General features: G+C 53.0%; 1 protein-coding gene and 1 long non-coding RNA gene across 3 annotated transcripts in view; one reads left to right on the plus strand and one right to left on the minus strand.

The window, feature by feature from the left end:
- Nucleotides 1–12047, plus strand: part of LOC138677299 (mucin-17-like) — a 57189-nt gene extending 45142 nt beyond the window's left edge. The window contains exons 11-12 of the mRNA XM_069767335.1: nucleotides 10961–11034; nucleotides 11370–12047. Coding sequence (XP_069623436.1) covers nucleotides 10961–11034; nucleotides 11370–11435 — 140 coding nt within the window. The 3' untranslated portion in view covers nucleotides 11436–12047. The remainder of the gene's footprint in view (nucleotides 1–10960; nucleotides 11035–11369) is intronic.
- The window catches only part of LOC138677301 (uncharacterized), a 355122-nt gene that overhangs the window by 160514 nt on the left and 176740 nt on the right, over nucleotides 1–17868 (minus strand). The window lies entirely within an intron of this gene.

The following is a 17868-nucleotide window of genomic DNA, read 5'->3' on the forward strand; positions in this document are numbered from 1 at the left end:
TCCCACCACTGCAGCTCCCTGCCTGGTCCTTCACCTGTCCCACCACTGCAGCTCCATGCCTGGTCCTTCACCTGTCCCACCACTGCAGCTCCCTGCCAGGTCCTTCACCTGTCCCATCACTGCAGCTCCCTGCCTGTTCCTTCACCTGTCCCACCACTGCAGCTCCTTGCCTGGTCCTTCACCTGTCCCACCACTGCAGCTCCATGCCCTGTCCTTCACCTGTCCCACCACTGCAGCTCCATGCCTGGTCCTTCACCTGTCCCACCACTGCAGCTCCATGCACTGTCCTTCACCTGTCCCACCACTGCAGCTCCATGCCCTGTCCTTCACCTGTCCCACCACTGCCGCTCCCCACCCGCTCTTTCAACTGTCCCACCACTACAGCTCCATGCCTGGTCCTTCACCTGTCCCACCACTGCAGCTCCTTGCCTGGTCCTTCACCTGTCCCACCACTGCAGCTCCATGCCCTGTCTTTCACCTGTCCCACCACTGCAGCTCCATGACTGGTCCTTCACCTGTCCCATCACTACAGCTCCATGCCCTGTCCTTCACCTGTCCCACCACTGCAGCTCCATGCCCTGTCCTTCACCTGTCCCACCACTGCAGCTCCATGCCTGGTCCTTCACCTGTCCCACCACTGCAGCTCCTTGCCTGGTCCTTCACCTGTCCCACCACTGCAGCTCCATGCCTGGTCCTTCACCTGTCCCACCACTGCAGCTCCTTGCCTGGTCCTTCACCTGTCCCACCTCTGCAGCTCCCTGCCAGGTCCTTCACCTGTCCCACCACTGCAGCTCCCTGCCTGTTCCTTCACCTGTCCCACCACTGCAGCTCCTTGCCCGGTCCTTCACCTGTCCCACCACTGCAGCTCCATGCCTGGTCCTTCACCTGTCCCATCACTACAGCTCCATGCCCTGTCCTTCACCTGTCCCACCACTGCAGCTCCATGCCCTATACTTCACCTGTCCCACCACTGCAGCTCCATGCCCTGTCCTTCACCTGTCCCACCACTGTAGCTCCATGCCTGGTCCTTCACCTGTCCCACCACTGCAGCTCCATGCCTGGTCCTTCACCTGTCCCACCACTGCAGCTCCCTGCCTGGTCCTTCAACTGTTCCACCACTGCAGCTCCATGCCTGGTCCTTCACCTGTCCCACCACTGCAGCTCCATGCCTGGTCCTTCACCTGTCCCACCACTGCAGCTCCATGCCTGGTCATTCACATGTCCCACCACTGCAGCTCCCTGCCTGGTCCTTCACCTGTCCCACCACTGCAGCTCCTTGCCTGGTCCTTCACCTGTCCCACCACTGCAGCTCACTGCCTGGTCCTTCACCTGTCCCACCACTGCAGCTCCATGCCTAGTCATTCACATGTCCCACCACTGCAGCTCCCTGCCTGGTCCTTCACCTGTCCCACCACTACAGCTCCATGCCTGGTCCTTCACCTGTCCCACCACTGCAGCTCCATGCCTGGTCATTCACCTGTCCCACCACTGCAGCTCCATGCCTGGTCCTTCACCTGTCCCACCACTGCAGCTCCATGCCTGGTCATTCACCTGTCCCACCACTGCAGCTCCCTGCCTGGTCCTTCACCTGTCCCACCACTGCAGCTCCATGCCTGGTCCTTCACCTGTCCCACCACTGCAGCTCCATGCCTGGTCATTCACATGTCCCACCACTGCAGCTCCCTGCCTGTTCCTTCACCTGTCCCACCACTTCAGCTCCCTTCCTGGTCCTTCACCTGTCCCACCACTGCAGCTCCCTGCCTGGTCCTTCAACTGTTCCACCACTGCAGCTCCATGCCTGGTCCTTCACCAGTCCCACCACTGCAGCTCCATGCCCTGACCTTCACCTGTCCCACCACTGCAGCTCCATGCCTGGTCCTTCACCTGTCCCACCACTGCAGCTCCTTGCCTAGTCCTTCACCTGTCCCACCACTGCAGCTCCCTGCCTGGTCATTCACCTGTCCCACCACTGCAGCTCCCTGCCTGGTCCTTCACCTGTCCCACCACTGCAGCTCCATGCCTGGTCCTTCACCTGTCCCACCACTGCAGCTCCATGCCTGGTCATTCACATGTCCCACCACTGCAGCTCCCTGCCTGTTCCTTCACCTGTCCCACCACTTCAGCTCCCTTCCTGGTCCTTCACCTGTCCCACCACTGCAGCTCCCTGCCTGGTCCTTCAACTGTTCCACCACTGCAGCTCCATGCCTGGTCCTTCACCAGTCCCACCACTGCAGCTCCATGCCCTGACCTTCACCTGTCCCACCACTGCAGCTCCATGCCTGGTCCTTCACCTGTCCCACCACTGCAGCTCCTTGCCTAGTCCTTCACCTGTCCCACCACTGCAGCTCCCTGCCTGGTCCTTCACCTGTCCCACCACTGCAGCTCCATGCCTGGTCCTTCACCTGTCCCACCACTGCAGCTCCATGCCTGGTCCTTCACCTGTCCCACCACTGCAGCTCCATGCCTGGTCCTTCACCTGTCCCACCACTGCAGCTCCATGCCTGGTCATTCACATGTCCCACCACTGCAGCTCCATGCCCTGTCCTTCACCTGTCCCACCACTGCAGCTCCATGCCTGGTCCTTCACCTGTCCCACCACTGCAGCTCCATGCCTGGTCCTTCACCTGTCCCACCACTGCAGCTCCATGCCTGGTCATTCACATGTCCCACCACTGCAGCTCCCTGCCTGGTCCTTCACCTGTCCCACCACTGCAGCTCCATGCCTGGTCCTTCACCTGTCCCACCACTGCAGCTCCCTGCCTGGTCCTTCAACTGTTCCACCACTGCAGCTCCATGCCTGGTCCTTCACCTGTCCCACCACTGCAGCTCCATGCCCTGTCCTTCACCTGTCCCACCACTGCAGCTCCATGCCCGGTCCTTCACCTGTCCCACCACTGCATCTCCATGCCCGGTCCTTCACCTGTCCCACCACTGCAGCTCCATGCCTGGTCCTTCACCTGTCCCACCACTGCAGCTCCATGCCTGGTCCTTCACCTGTCCCACCACTGCAGCTCCATGCCTGGTCATTCACATGTCCCACCACTGCAGCTCCCTGCCTGGTCCTTCACCTGTCCCACCACTGCAGCTCCCTGCCTGGTCATTCACCTGTCCCACCACTGCAGCTCACTGCCTGTTCCTTCTCCTGTGCCACCACTGCAGCTACCTGCCCGGTCCTTCACCTGTCCCACCATTGCTATACCCTGCCTGGTCCTTCACCTGTCCCACCACTACAGCTCCCCACTCTGTCCTTCACCTGTCCCACCACTGCAGCTCCTCGCCCAGTCCTTCACCTGCCCCACCGCTGCAATTTTTTGCCCTGTCCTTCACCTGTCCCACCACTGCAGCTCCCCGCCCAGTCCTCCACCTATCATACTGCTGCAGCTCACAGCCTGGACCCCCCCCTATCTCACCATTGCAACTCCCTGCTTGATCCATCAACTGTCACACCGCTGAAGCTCCCCACCTGGTCCATCACCTGCCCCACAGCTGCAGCTCCCCTCCCAATACTTTACCTGCCCCACCACTGCAACTCCCTGCTTGATCCTTCACCTGTCCTAACGCAGAAAGTCCCCGCCCGAACCTTCACCTATCCCACTGCCGCCATTGCCCACTCAGTTCTTCACCTGTACCACTGATGCAAATCCCTGCCTGATCCTTCATCTGTACAACTGCTGCTCCTCCCTGGCCAGTCCTTCATCTATCTCACCACTGGAGTTTCCACCCAGTCCTTCACCTGTCCCACCGCTGAAGCGCCCTACCGGTCCTTCATCTGTCCCGCAGCTGCAGCTCCCCGTCCGATCCTTTACCTGCCCCACCGCTGCAACTCCACGCTTGATCCTTCTTCACCTGTCCTAACGCTGCAAGTCTTTAGCCAGTCCTTCATCTGTCCCACCGCTACCATTCCCCACCTGGTTTTCACCTGTCCCACTGCTACCACTCTCCACCCGGTCCTTCACCTGTCCCACCACTGCAGCTCCCACCCAGTCCTTCACCTGTCCCATAGCTGCAGCTTCCCAGCCTGTCCTTCACCTGTCTCACCGCTGCCACTCCCTGCACGGTTCTACACCTGTCCCACTACTGCAGCTCCCATCCAGTCCTTCACCTGTCCCACCACTGCAGCTCCCACCCATTCCTTCACCTGTCCCACCACTGCAGCTCCCACCCAGTCATTCACCTGTCCCACCGCTGCCCCTCCCCGCCTGGTCCTTCATCTGTCCCACTGCTGCCACTCCCGCCCGGTTCTTTACCTGTCCCACCACTGCCACTCCCCGCCCGGTCCTTCACCTGCCCCACTGCTGCCACTCCTTGCCCGGTCCTTCACCTGTCCCACTGCTGCCACTCCTCACCTGGTTCTTCACCTGTCCCACCGCTGCCACTCCCCACTCGGTTCTTCACCTGTCCCACTGCTGCCACTCCCTGCCCGGTTCTTCATCTGTCCCACCACTGCCACTCCCCGCTCGGTCCTTCACCTGTCCCATTGCTGCCACTACTCACCCGGTCCTTCACCTGTCCCACAGCTGCCACTCCCCACCCGGTCCTTCACCTGTCCCACTGCTGCCACTCCCCACCCGGTCCTTCACCTCTCCCACTGCAGCCACTACCTGCCCGGTCATTCACCTTTCCCACTGCAGCCACTCCCTGCCCGGTCCTTCACCTGTCCCACTGCTGCCACTCCCCACCCGGTCCTTCACCTGTCCCACTGCAGCCACTCCCTGCCCGGTCCTTCTCCTGTCCCACTGCTGCCACTCACTGCCCAGTCCTTCACCTGTCCCACTGCTGCCACTCCCCACCTGGTCCTTCACCTGTCCCACTGCAGCCACTCTCTGCCCGGTCCTTCACCTGTCCCACTGCAGCCACTCCCTGCCCGGTCCTTCACCTGTCCCACTGCTGCCACTCACTGCCCGGTCCTTCACCTGTCCCACTGCTGCCACTCCCCACCTGGTCCTTCACCTGTCCCACTGCAGCCACTCTCTGCCCGGTCCTTCACCTGTCCCACTGCTGCTGCTCCCTGTCCGGTCCTTCACCTGTCCCACTGCTCCCACTCCCCACCCTGACCTTCACCTGTCCCACTGCAGCCACTCCCCGCCCTGTCCTTCACCTGTCCCACTGCTGCCACTCCTCGCCTGGTCCTTCACCTGTCCCACTGCTAGGAATCCCCACCCGGTCCTTCACCTGTCCCACTGCTGCCACTCTCTGCCCGGGCCTTCACCTGTCCCACTGCTGCCACTCCCCACCTGGTCCTTCACCTGTCCCACTGCAGCCACTCTCTGCCCGGTCCTTCACCTGTCCCACTGCTCCCACTCCCCACCCTGACCTTCACCTGTCCCACTGCAGCCACTCCCCGCCCTGTCCTTCACCTGTCCCACTGCTGCCACTCCTCGCCTGGTCCTTCACCTGTCCCACTGCTAAGACTCCCCGCCCGGTCCTTCACCTGCCCCACCGCTGCCACTCCCCGCCCGGTTCTTTACCTGTCCCACCACTGCCACTCCCCACCCGGTCCTTCACCTGCCCCACTGCTGCCACTCCTCGCCTGGTCCTTCACCTGTCCCACTGCTAGGACTCCCCGCCCGGTCCTTCACCTGCCCCACTGCTGCCACTCCCCGCCCGGTCCTTCATCTGTCTCACTGCAGCTACTCCCCGCCCGGTCCATCTCCTGTCCCACTGCTGCCACTCCTCGCCCTATCCTTCACCTGTCCCACTGCTAGGACTCCCCGCCCGGTCCTTCACCTGTTCCACTGCTGCCACTCCCCGCCCGGTCCTTCACCTGTCCCACTGCTGCCACTCCCCGCCCGGTCCTTCACCTGTCCCACTGCAGCCACTTCCCGCCCTGTCCTTCACCTGTCCCACTGCTGCCACTCCTCGCCTGGTCCTTCACCTGTCCCACTGCTAGGACTTCCCGCCCGGTCCTTCACCTGCCCCACCGCTGCCACTCCCCGCCCAGTTCTTTACCTGTCCCACCAATGCCACTCCCCGCCCAGTCCTTCACCTGCCCCACTGCTGCCACTCCTTGCCCGGTTCTTCACCTGTCCCACTGCTGCCACTCCCTGCCTGGTTCTTCACCTGTCCCACCGCTGCCACTCCCTGCCCGGTTCTTCATCTGTCCCACCACTGCCACTCCCCGCTCGGGCCTTCACCTGTCCCACTGCAGCCACTCCCCGCCCTGTCCTTCACCTGTCCCACTGCTGCCACTCCCTGCCTGGTTCTTTACCTGTCCCACCGCTGCCACTCCCTGCCCGGTTCTTCATCTGTCCCACCACTGCCACTCCCCGCTCGGTCCTTCACCTGTCCCATTGCTGCCACTACTCGCCCAGTCCTTCACCTGTCCCACAGCTGCCACTCCCCACCCGGTCCTTCACCTGTCCCACTGCTGCCACTCCCCACCCGGTCCTTCACCTGTCCCACTGCAGCCACTACCTGCCCGGTCCTTCACCTTTCCCACTGCAGCCACTCCCTGCCCGGTCCTTCACCTGTCCCACTGCTGCCACTCCCCACCCGGTCCTTCACCTGTCCCACTGCAGCCACTCCCTGCCCGGTCATTCACCTGTCTCACTGCTGCCACTCACTGCCCGGTCCTTCACCTGTCCCTCTGCTGCCACTCCCCACCTGGTCCTTCACCTGTCCCTCTGCAGCCACTCTCTGCCCGGTCCTTCACCTGTCCCACTGCTGCTGCTCCCTGCCCGGTCCTTCACCTGTCCCACTGCTCCCACTCCCGACCCTGACCTTCACCTGTGCCACTGCAGCCACTCCCCGCCCGGTCCTTCACCTGTCCCACTGCAGCCACTCCCCGCCCTGTCCTTCACCTGTCCCACTGCTGCCACTCCCTGCCTGGTTCTTTACCTGTCCCACCGCTGCCACTCCCTGCCCGGTTCTTCATCTGTCCCACCACTGCCACTCCCCGCTCGGTCCTTCACCTGTCCCATTGCTGCCACTACTCGCCCGGTCCTTCACCTGTCCCACAGCTGCCACTCCCCACCCGGTCCTTCACCTGTCCCACTGCTGCCACTCCCCACCCGGTCCTTCACCTGTCCCACTGCAGCCACTACCTGCCCGGTCCTTCACCTTTCCCACTGCAGCCACTCCCTGCCCGGTCCTTCACCTGTCCCACTGCTGCCACTCCCCACCCGGTCCTTCACCTGTCCCACTGCAGCCACTCCCTGCCCGGTCATTCACCTGTCTCACTGCTGCCACTCACTGCCCGGTCCTTCACCTGTCCCTCTGCTGCCACTCCCCACCTGGTCCTTCACCTGTCCCACTGCAGCCACTCTCTGCCCGGTCCTTCACCTGTCCCACTGCTGCTGCTCCCTGCCCGGTCCTTCACCTGTCCCACTGCTCCCACTCCCGACCCTGACCTTCACCTGTGCCACTGCAGCCACTCCCCGCCCGGTCCTTCACCTGTCCCACTGCAGCCACTCCCCGCCCTGTCCTTCACCTGTGCCACTGCTGCCACTCCTCACCTGGTCCTTCACCTGTCCCACAGCTGCCACTCCCCACCCGGTCCTTCACCTGTCCCACTGCAGCCACTACCTGCCCGGTCCTTCACCTTTCCCACTGCAGCCACTCCCTGCCCGGTCCTTCACCTGTCCCACTGCTGCCACTCCCCACCCGGTCCTTCACCTGTCCCACTGCAGCCACTCCCTGCCCGGTCCTTCACCTGTCCCACTGCTGCCACTCACTGCCCGGTCCTTCACCTGTCCCTCTGCTGCCACTCCCCACCTGGTCCTTCACCTGTCCCACTGCAGCCACTCTCTGCCCGGTCCTTCACCTGTCCCACTGCTGCTGCTCCCTGCCCGGTCGTTCACCTGTCCCTCTGCTGCCACTCCCCACCTGGTCCTTCACCTGTCCCACTGCTGCCACTCACTGCCCGGTCCTTCACCTGTCCCACTGCTGCCACTCACTGCCCGGTCCTTCACCTGTCCCTCTGCTGCCACTCCCCACCTGGTCCTTCACCTGTCCCACTGCAGCCACTCCCTGCCCGGTCCTTCACCTGTCCCACTGCTGCCACTCACTGCCCGGTCCTTCACCTGTCCCTCTGCTGCCACTCCCCACCTGGTCCTTCACCTGTCCCACTGCAGCCACTCTCTGCCCGGTCCTTCACCTGTCCCACTGCTGCTGCTCCCTGCCCGGTCGTTCACCTGTCCCACTTGTAATGTATAAGAATTAGATCTGTCTCTTTAAGAAAGCGGGGGCGGGAGTAGAGAGGCGTTTCAGTTTCAGTTCTGGACTGAGGAGGAAATCTTATGCTGCGGTATGTTGTGTGCTGGAGGAAGAAGAGGAGAATAAACTACAGTTAAAGCTTACTCTCTCTTAAATTCCTTACACCGTGTGGACATTACAACTGGCGACGAGGATGGGATTGAATCACCTGCTACTGTGAGTACCGACCCCTGCTTTACTGCTTCACACGCCAGCGCCACTGAGAGACTCCATCATGGCTGAATACTTGCACATGTTCCCACAGTTTGATATGACTGATGTCACTAATCTCTCTCATAACTGGAGAAAATGGTTAAATCGATTTGAGAATTTCCTGGAAGCAATAGATATAAAAGAGGAGAACAGAAAAAAAGCCGTGTTCCTGCATTGTGCGGGCACAGGAGTCTATGACATATACAGCACATTACCAGCAGCGGAGACAGACACGTACAGCAAATGCTCCAAAGCTCTCACTGACTACTTCAACCCTAAACAAAACATCAGATATGAAAGATACAAGTTCAGGATTGCTAAGCAGCTCCCAGAAGAATCCATAGACACCTATGTCACCCGGGTGTGCATTTACTGACGTAGATGATGAAATCCTAACTCAAGTAATTGTCACCTGCTCGTCTAATACCATAAGGCGTAAAGCTCTGCAGCAGGATCTCTCTCTGCATGATTTACTCAAGATGGCCCGTGCTATAGAGATAGCAGATCATCAGGCAAGTGCAATGGAGAGTGGGGATAATTTACATGTGCATAATCTCAAATATAACAGTGCACAAGGCAAGCAGGCCCCGCAACAGACGAAATGTTATAGATGTGGACAAGATTTCCCTCACCACATGAACAAATGTCCAGCTATAGGACAAACTTGCAGTAAATGTGGAAAAGGGAACCATTTTGCAGTTGTCTGCAAATCAGCACCCAACAAGTCTCCTCTGTCAATTACAAAGCCTGCAAATATAAAAATGGTAAATCAGGATATAGGAGAAGTGTCTGTGGCTGAGAACTATGTGTTCACGACGTCTGCCACTGGCTCAGTGCAGGCTCCATGTATTACACTCACCATCTGCAACACGGATATCACCTTTACCATAGATACAGGAGCTTTGGTGGATATCATAGACAGCAATGCTTATGAACAGTTGAAAACAAAGCCAGTCTTACAGCAAGTGCATACTAAAATCTTCCCATATGGATCTAAAACACCTCTAGTTACAATAAGACAATACAGACATATGGTTTTTCTTGGACATTTTTGTATTGTTACATTGTCAATATTTGTTTTAGGTTAACATATATATATAAAAAAAAAAAAAAAAGGGGATGATGTAATGTATAAGAATTAGATCTGTCTCTTTAAGAAAGCGAGGGCGGGAGTAGAGAGGAGTTTCAGTTTCAGTTCTGGACTGAGGAGGAAATCTTATGCTGTGGTATGTTGTGTGCTGGAGGAAGAAGAGGAGAATAAAATACAGTTAAAGCTTACTCTCTCTTAAATTCCTTACACCGTGTGGACATTACACCACTGCTCCCACTCCCCGCCCTGTCCTTCACCTGTCCCACTGCTGCCACTCCTCGCCTGGTCCTTCACCTGTCCCACAGCTGCCACTCCCCGCCCGGTCTTTCACCTGTCCCACTGCAGCCACTCCCCGCCCTGTCCTTCACCTGTCCCACTGCTGCCACTCCCCGCCTGGTCTTTCACCTGTCCCACAGCTGCCACTCCCCGCCCGGTCCTTCACCTGTCCCACTGCAGCCACTCCCCGCCCTGTCCTTCACCTGTCCCACTGCTGCCACTCCTCGCCTGGTCCCTCACCTGTCCCACTGCTAGGACTCCCCGCCCGGTCCTTCACCTGCCCCACTGCTTCCACTCCCCGCCCGGTCCTTCATCTGTCTCACTGCAGCTACTCCCCGCCCGGTCCATCTCCTGTCCCACTGCTGCCACTCCTCGCCCGATCCTTCACCTGTCCCACGGCTAGGACTCCCCGCCCGGTCCTTCACCTGTTCCACTGCTGCCACTCCCCGCCCGGTCCTTCACCTGTCCCACTGCTGCCACTCCCCACCCGGTCTATCGCCTATTCCACTGCTGCCACTCCCCACCCGTTCCTTCACCTTCCCTTCGCTGCAGCTTCGCGCCTGATCTTTTGCTTACTTTTAAACAGTCTTTGCTCTTTTATGCCAATCTTCTGGGACTCCTTCAGGTATAGTCATACGCAGATCACCTGCACTGAATAGCAAAGACCAATGTGAAGCAAACAGAGGACCGAGCAGTTAGCTGACCCCTTAGGCAGCAAGATGGGTGAGGAGCGATCTAGGGCAAGAGAGTTGGTGTTTGTTTACTATTTTTTCACTGCTTCTCTATTCCGCGATTATTACATTTTGGGGTGTGGAGAGACCTCAGATCATAATTACCGTATTTTCAAGGCAAATTTGATTTGGACTGAATCTTACTCGAATCTGACAGAATTTTTGATATACTGAGATTCGCTCATCTCTGATTGATGCCTTTTGCGTTATGTGGCGGAAGGTGAACCACTAACTCCATGATCGAAAGGTAGAAGTGGTCTTATCGCTCCCTCCTGTCAATGACAAGGTGTCACCCTGTGGAGGGAAGATAGACTCCTAGTTCTCTTTAGTCATGGGTGTCACCATGCCGGGAGGGAGCATTTTATTCTGTCGGTTTGTCATGTTTCTTTATCAGTCTGAAGGAAAAGATTGATGAAATGTAATATTCTACTTTGTGTCCTTTCCTTTTCTATAACAGAATTTTTTAGGAACGCTATCCCCAGGAACCAAACTTTAAAGCCATCTCTGGACAAAGTAGACCCAAACATGAAGGTAAGATAATTTTTTTTGAGACTTCTCACCCCATAAAACATATGTTTGGGATTAGATGTAGCGTTTCTCACCACGTATCCAAAACATCCACTCCAGGGCTATCAGCCTATTGTACTGATAATGCAGACAGTGATCTGTGATCAGTGCAGCTCAGAGACATTGCCTCCAGACACAGCGCACCAGGTGGTCAGGCATGGTATTGCACGCAAAACCTGATGGACTGGAAAGATGAATAAGATAAAATGTCACAAACTGCAAATTATGTTGACGCTAAATGTATGCGTACCATATAAATATTCTAAGCAATCTTTCACCATTTGTCTTCTCTTATGCAGGTGGAAATTAAGAGACCAGAGATCCTTTCTGTGACAAACGAGGTATATCACACCTATGATCTGTAACTACTCTGCATGGATTTGATGGGACGCACGAGGGACTGCGATGAGAACCCCGGCTATCTCATTAATGAGGAGATATTTTTTTTCATCAGGGGAAAAGTGGTCACGTCTTTGTGGCCATACTCTATGGAAATCTAATAGGACTTACTGAATCCTATAAATTATAGGGTACAGCTTCTTACACAGCTCGGGTGGGCTACAAAGTAAACCTTACAGGTTCTATCTTCCCTTTCTTCAAGGACCAGAATGAAATCAATGATTCCAATAAACACCATACAATGTGCACCTCGGGTCTTCATACCAATGGCCCAGTTTCAAATATTTCTTAGGGTCCAAAACTAGAATTAAAAGCGGCAAGCAGCAAAAGTCAACTTCTTCTAATCCCGATTGCTTCAACATGGGTTTCTGGATGTAAAACGGAAATACAAATATTCTGTCTAACTGGCAGGAAGGACTGCAGAATCTGTTTCCGTCTCGTGGATCCATGGTCACCTGGTCCAGCATTGTCCATTTCTGCCATTCTGGAAACCACGCTGCGGCAATAATTTCCATAACACATTGTATTGTTATTTTCTGTGTATAATTAATACTGTAAATAAATTTTTGTTTTCCTCATTTTTTTTTTACATTTTCTTCCTAAATGTGTAACTTTTTTTGTATAATACGTTCTGTGCTTTACTTCCCATATCCATATTGTATTGTGTTAGTCAGCAGCCACCACTAGCGGGAGCTGAAGGGCATCCGGCATTCAGACTTTGTTACTCACCCCCATTGTCTGCAGTGTCGGGCTCTCCATATTCCCCCTATCATGGCTGACTCGCGATCTGAACATGATAATCCAGTGCGCTCAAGTTATGTTACCCTTATTGGACTTACAGACCTGCTCGGGCAGCTAGACGTCTCCTGAGTATTCATGTAGTGGGCGCACCCAACACTGCATCAAGCTTGAGAGACTCCTGACAAAAAAACAGCTCTGCTTATTTTGTTGTGCATCCACCACTGGTTGATGAATCCACCTCTGCTCCTCATATTGGGCTCTGCTATCATCCACTAACAAACCAAGTTCTGCTCCAAACACTGAGCTCTGCTATAGATTGAGATTTGCATGCCAAACACGGATCTGCTGCTAAATCCGGATTGTGAGTATGCTGAAAAACCCAGCTGTATTCTACATGCTGTGCATCCAGAGAGTCTCCTGACAAGACAAGCTCCAGTCCATCTTCCGGGTTCTGCTACAGTATATCCATATTGTCAGTCTCTTGACTAAACCATCTCTGCTGAGCATGCTGGACTCTACTACATCCTAGTCATGAGTCTCCAAGCCGATTTAATTTTGCTGTGCTCTGAATTGCTCTAAACGGCTTATCTTACCCCCATTGAGTCGCCTTTACTATTCTGCTATGTGTGATGTTATTATAAATTCATAGAATGTCAGAGTTGGAAGGGACCCCCAGGGTAGTGGTGTAACTCGAGTCTGATGGACCCTGGTCCAAGATTTGGACCAGGCTCCCCGTCCTGAATAATATAGAAATGTGCCCTTCATCGTGGTATGTATGTCCCTCATCCTGGCCCCTTCCTGGTATATACATCACACATCTAATAATAATAATCTTTTTTTTTATATAGCGCTAACATATTGCGCAGCGCTTTACAGGTTGCACACATTATCGTCACTGTCCCCAATGGGGCTCACAATCTAAATTCCCTATCAGTTTGTCTTTGGAATGTGGGAGGAAACCGGAGCACCCGGAGGAAACCCACGCAAACACGGAGAGAACATACAAACTCTTTGCAGATGTTTTATATATGTCCGCCGTTCTGTGAATGTTCTTTAAAGTGTGGAAAAAACAAGCCATGATACTCACCAGGGGTGAACATAGTAGTCATTGGGCTCCAAAGCAGAAGTTTAATGCACTTCTAATAGTCCTCCATATAGTATAATGTACTCCCCATAGTCCTGCACATAGTATAATGTAGTCTGAATAGTCCTCCATATAGTATAATGCACTCCACATAGTCCTCCATATAGTATAATACATTCCCCATAATCCTCCATATAGTATAATGCACTCCCCATAGTCCTCCATATAGTATAATACATGTTGTGAATTCTGTGGCAGAGCTCCCTCCTGTGGTCACAAGTGGTACTTCGGCTGATTCTCTCTGGGAGCTTCCGTTTGTGGAGGAAAGTGGTATTGCGGCTTCTGAGTTTCCTACCTCAGGTGATGTGGTGAGGTCGTTAGGTACTGCTCTACTTAACTCCACCTAATGCTTTGATCCTGGCTTCCTGTCAATGTTCCAGTGTTGGACTTGTTTTTCCCTGGATCATTCCTGTGGCCTGCTGCTCTGCATAGCTAAGTTCTTCTTTGCTATTTGTTTGCTATTTTTTCTGTCCAGCTTGTCTAATTGTTTTGCTGGAAGCTCTGGGACGCAAAGGGTGTACCTCCGTGCCGTTAGTTCGGTACGGAGGGTCTTTTTGCCCCCTTTGCGTGGTTTTCTTTAGGGTTTTGTGTAGACCGCAAAGTTATCTTTCCTATCCTCGCTCTGTTAAGAAGGTCGGGCCTCACTTTGCTGAATCTATTTCATCCCTACGTTTGTCTTTTCATCTTACTCACAGTCATTATATGTGGGGGGCTGCCTTTTCCTTTGGGGTATTTCTCTGAGGCAAGGTAGGCTTATTTTCTGTCTTCAGGCTAGTTAGTTTCTCAGGCTGTGCCGAGTTGCATAGGTAGAGTTAGGCGCAATCCACGGCTGCCTCTAGTGTTGTTTGGAGAGGATTAGGGATTGCGGTCTGCAGAGTTCCCACGTCTCAGAGCTCGTTCTATTATTTTGGGTTATTGTCAGATCACTGTATGTGCTCTGACCGCTATGTCCATTGTGGTACTGAATTGCCTATCATAACAGTACAGGAAGCCAAAAGTACTAATGATTCTCAATAGAGGGAAAAAAGAAGTTCTGAGACCATTTTTTTTTCTTTGCACTGTGTTTTGCCTTTTTTTTCCCCTAGACATTTGGGTGGTTCAGGACACAGGTGTGGACATGGACATTCAGGGTCTGTGCTCTTCAATGGATAATCTCGTTATAAATGTACAAAAGATTCAAGATTTGGTGGTTCAGAAGCCTATGTTTGAACCAAGAATTCCTATTCCTGATTTGTTTTATGGTGATAGAGTCAAGTTTGTGAATTTCAAAAATAACTGCAAACTGTTTCTGGCCTTGAAACCTCGCTCCTCTGGTGACCCAGCTCAACAAGTGAGAATTATTATTTCTTTTTTGCGTGGCGACTCTCAAGACTGGGAATTTTCCCTTGCGCCAGGAGATCCTGCATTAAGTAATATTGATGCGTTTTTCCTGGCGCTCGGATTGCTGTACGATGAGCCTAATTCAGTGGATCAGGCAGAGAAAAATTTGCTGGCTTTGTGTCAGGGTCAGGATGAGATAGAGGTATATTGTCAGAAATTTAGAAAGTGGTCTGTACTCACTCAATGGAATGAAGCTGCGCTTGCAGCCATTTTCAGAAAGGGTCTCTCTGAAGCCCTTAAAGATGTCATGGTGGGATTTCCTATGCCTGCTGGTCTGAATGAATCTATGTCTTTGGCCATTCAGATCGGTCGACGCTTGCGTGAGCGTAAATCTGTGTACCATTTGGCGGTATTACCTGAGCATAAACCTGAGCCTATGCAGTGCGATAGGACTTTGACCAGAGTTGAACGGCAAGAACACAGACGTCTGAATGGGCTGTGTTTCTACTGTGGTGATTCCACTCATGCTATCTCTGATTGTCCTAAGCGCACTAAGCGGTTCGCTAGGTCTGCCACCATTGGTACGGTGCAGTCAAAATTTCTTCTGTCCGTTACCTTGATCTGCTCTTTGTCATCGTATTCTGTCATGGCATTTGTGGATTCAGGCGCTGCCCTGAATTTGATGGACTTGGAATATGCTAGGCGTTGTGGGTTTTTCTTGGAGCCCTTGCAGTGTCCTATTCCATTGAGAGGAATTGATGCTACGCCTTTGGCCAAGAATAAGCCTCAGTACTGGACCCAGCTGACCATGTGCATGGCTCCTGCACATCAGGAGGATATTCGCTTTCTGGTGTTGCATAATCTGCATGATGTGGTCGTGTTGGGGTTGCCATGGCTACAAGTCCATAATCCAGTATTAGATTGGAAATCCATGTCTGTGTCCAGCTGGGGTTGTCAGGGGGTACATGGTGATGTTCCATTTCTGTCAATTTCGTCATCCACCCCTTCTGAGGTCCCGGAGTTCTTGTCTGATTACCGGGATGTATTTGATGAGCCCAAGTCCGATACCCTACCTCCGCATAGGGATTGTGATTGAGCTATCAATTTGATTCCTGGTAGTAAATTCCCAAAAGGTCGACTGTTTAATTTATCCGTACCTGAGCACACCGCTATGCGCAGTTATGTGAAGGAATCCCTGGAGAAGGGGCATATTCGCCCGTCATCGTCGCCATTAGGAGCAGGGTTCTTTTTTGTAGCCAAGAAGGATGGTTCGCTGAGACCTTGTATAGATTACCGCCTTCTTAATAAGATCACGGTTAAATTTCAGTACCCCTTGCCATTGTTATCTGATCTGTTTGCTCGGATTAAGGGGGCTAGTTGGTTCACCAAGATAGATCTTCGTGGTGCGTATAATCTGGTGCGAATTAAGCGAGGAGATGAATGGAAAACTGCATTTAATACGCCCGAGGGTCATTTTGAGTATCTAGTGATGCCGTTCGGACTTGCCAATGCTCCATCAGTGTTTCAGTCCTTTATGCATGACATCTTCCGAGAGTACCTGGATAAATTCCTGATTGTGTACTTGGATGACATTTTGATCTTCTCGGATGATTGGGAGTCTCATGTGAAGCAGGTCATAGTAACATAGTTAGTAAGTAAGGCCGAAAAAAGACATTTGTCCATCCAGTTCAGCCTATATTCCATCATAATAAATACCCAGATCTACGTCCTTCTACAGAACCTAATAATTGTATGATACAATATTGTTCTGCTCCAGGAAGACATCCAGGCCTCTCTTGAACCCCTCGACTGAGTTCGCCATCACCACCTCCTCAGGCAAGCAATTCCAGATTCTCACTGCCCTAACAGTAAAGAATCCTCTTCTATGTTGGTGGAAAAACCTTCTCTCCTCCAGACGCAAAGAATGCCCCCTTGTGCCCGTCACCTTCCTTGGTATAAACAGATCCTCAGCGAGATATTTGTATTGTCCCCTTATATACTTATACATGGTTATTAGATCGCCCCTCAGTCGTCTTTTTTCTAGACTAAATAATCCTAATTTCGCTAATCTATCTGGGTATTGTAGTTCTCCCATCCCCTTTATTAATTTTGTTGCCCTCCTTTGTACTCTCTCTAGTTCCATTATATCCTTCCTGAGCACCGGTGCCCAAAACTGGACACAGTACTCCATGTGCGGTCTAACTAGGGATTTGTACAGAGGCAGTATAATGCTCTCATCATGTGTATCCAGACCTCTTTTAATGCACCCCATGATCCTGTTTGCCTTGGCAGCTGCTGCCTGGCACTGGCTGCTCCAGGTAAGTTTATCATTAACTAGGATCCCCAAGTCCTTCTCCCTGTCAGATTTACCCAGTGGTTTCCCGTTCAGTGTGTAATGGTGATATTGATTCCCTCTTCCCATGTGTATAACCTTACATTTATCATTGTTAAACCTCATCTGCCACCTTTCAGCCCAAGTTTCCAACTTATCCAGATCCATCTGTAGCAGAATACTATCTTCTCTTGTATTAACTGCTTTACATAGTTTTGTATCATCTGCAAATATCGATATTTTACTGTGTAAACCTTCTACCAGATCATTAATGAATATGTTGAAGAGAACAGGTCCCAATACTGACCCCTGCGGTACCCCACTGGTCACAGCGACCCAGTTAGAGACTATACCATTTATAACCACCCTCTGCTTTCTATCACTAAGCCAGTTACTAACCCATTTACACACATTTTCCCCCAGACCAAGCATTCTCATTTTGTGTACCAACCTCTTGTGCGGCACGGTATCAAACGCTTTGGAAAAATCGAGATATACCACGTCCAATGACTCACCGTGGTCCAGCCTATAGCTTACCTCTTCATAAAAACTGATTAGATTGGTTTGACAGGAGCGATTTCTCATAAACCCATGCTGATATGGAGTTAAACAGTTATTCTCATTGAGATAATCCAGAATAACATCCCTCAGAAACCCTTCAAATATTTTACCAACAATAGAGGTTAGACTTACTGGCCTATAATTTCCAGGTTCACTTTTAGAGCCCTTTTTGAATATTGGCACCACATTTGCTATGCGCCAGTCCTGCGGAACAGACCCTGTCGCTATAGAGTCACTAAAAATAAGAAATAATGGTTTATCTATTACATTACTTAGTTCTCTTAGTACTCGTGGGTGTATG

Source organism: Ranitomeya imitator, chromosome 4, assembly GCF_032444005.1.
Source record: "Ranitomeya imitator isolate aRanImi1 chromosome 4, aRanImi1.pri, whole genome shotgun sequence".
Classification (NCBI taxonomy): domain Eukaryota; kingdom Metazoa; phylum Chordata; class Amphibia; order Anura; family Dendrobatidae; genus Ranitomeya; species Ranitomeya imitator.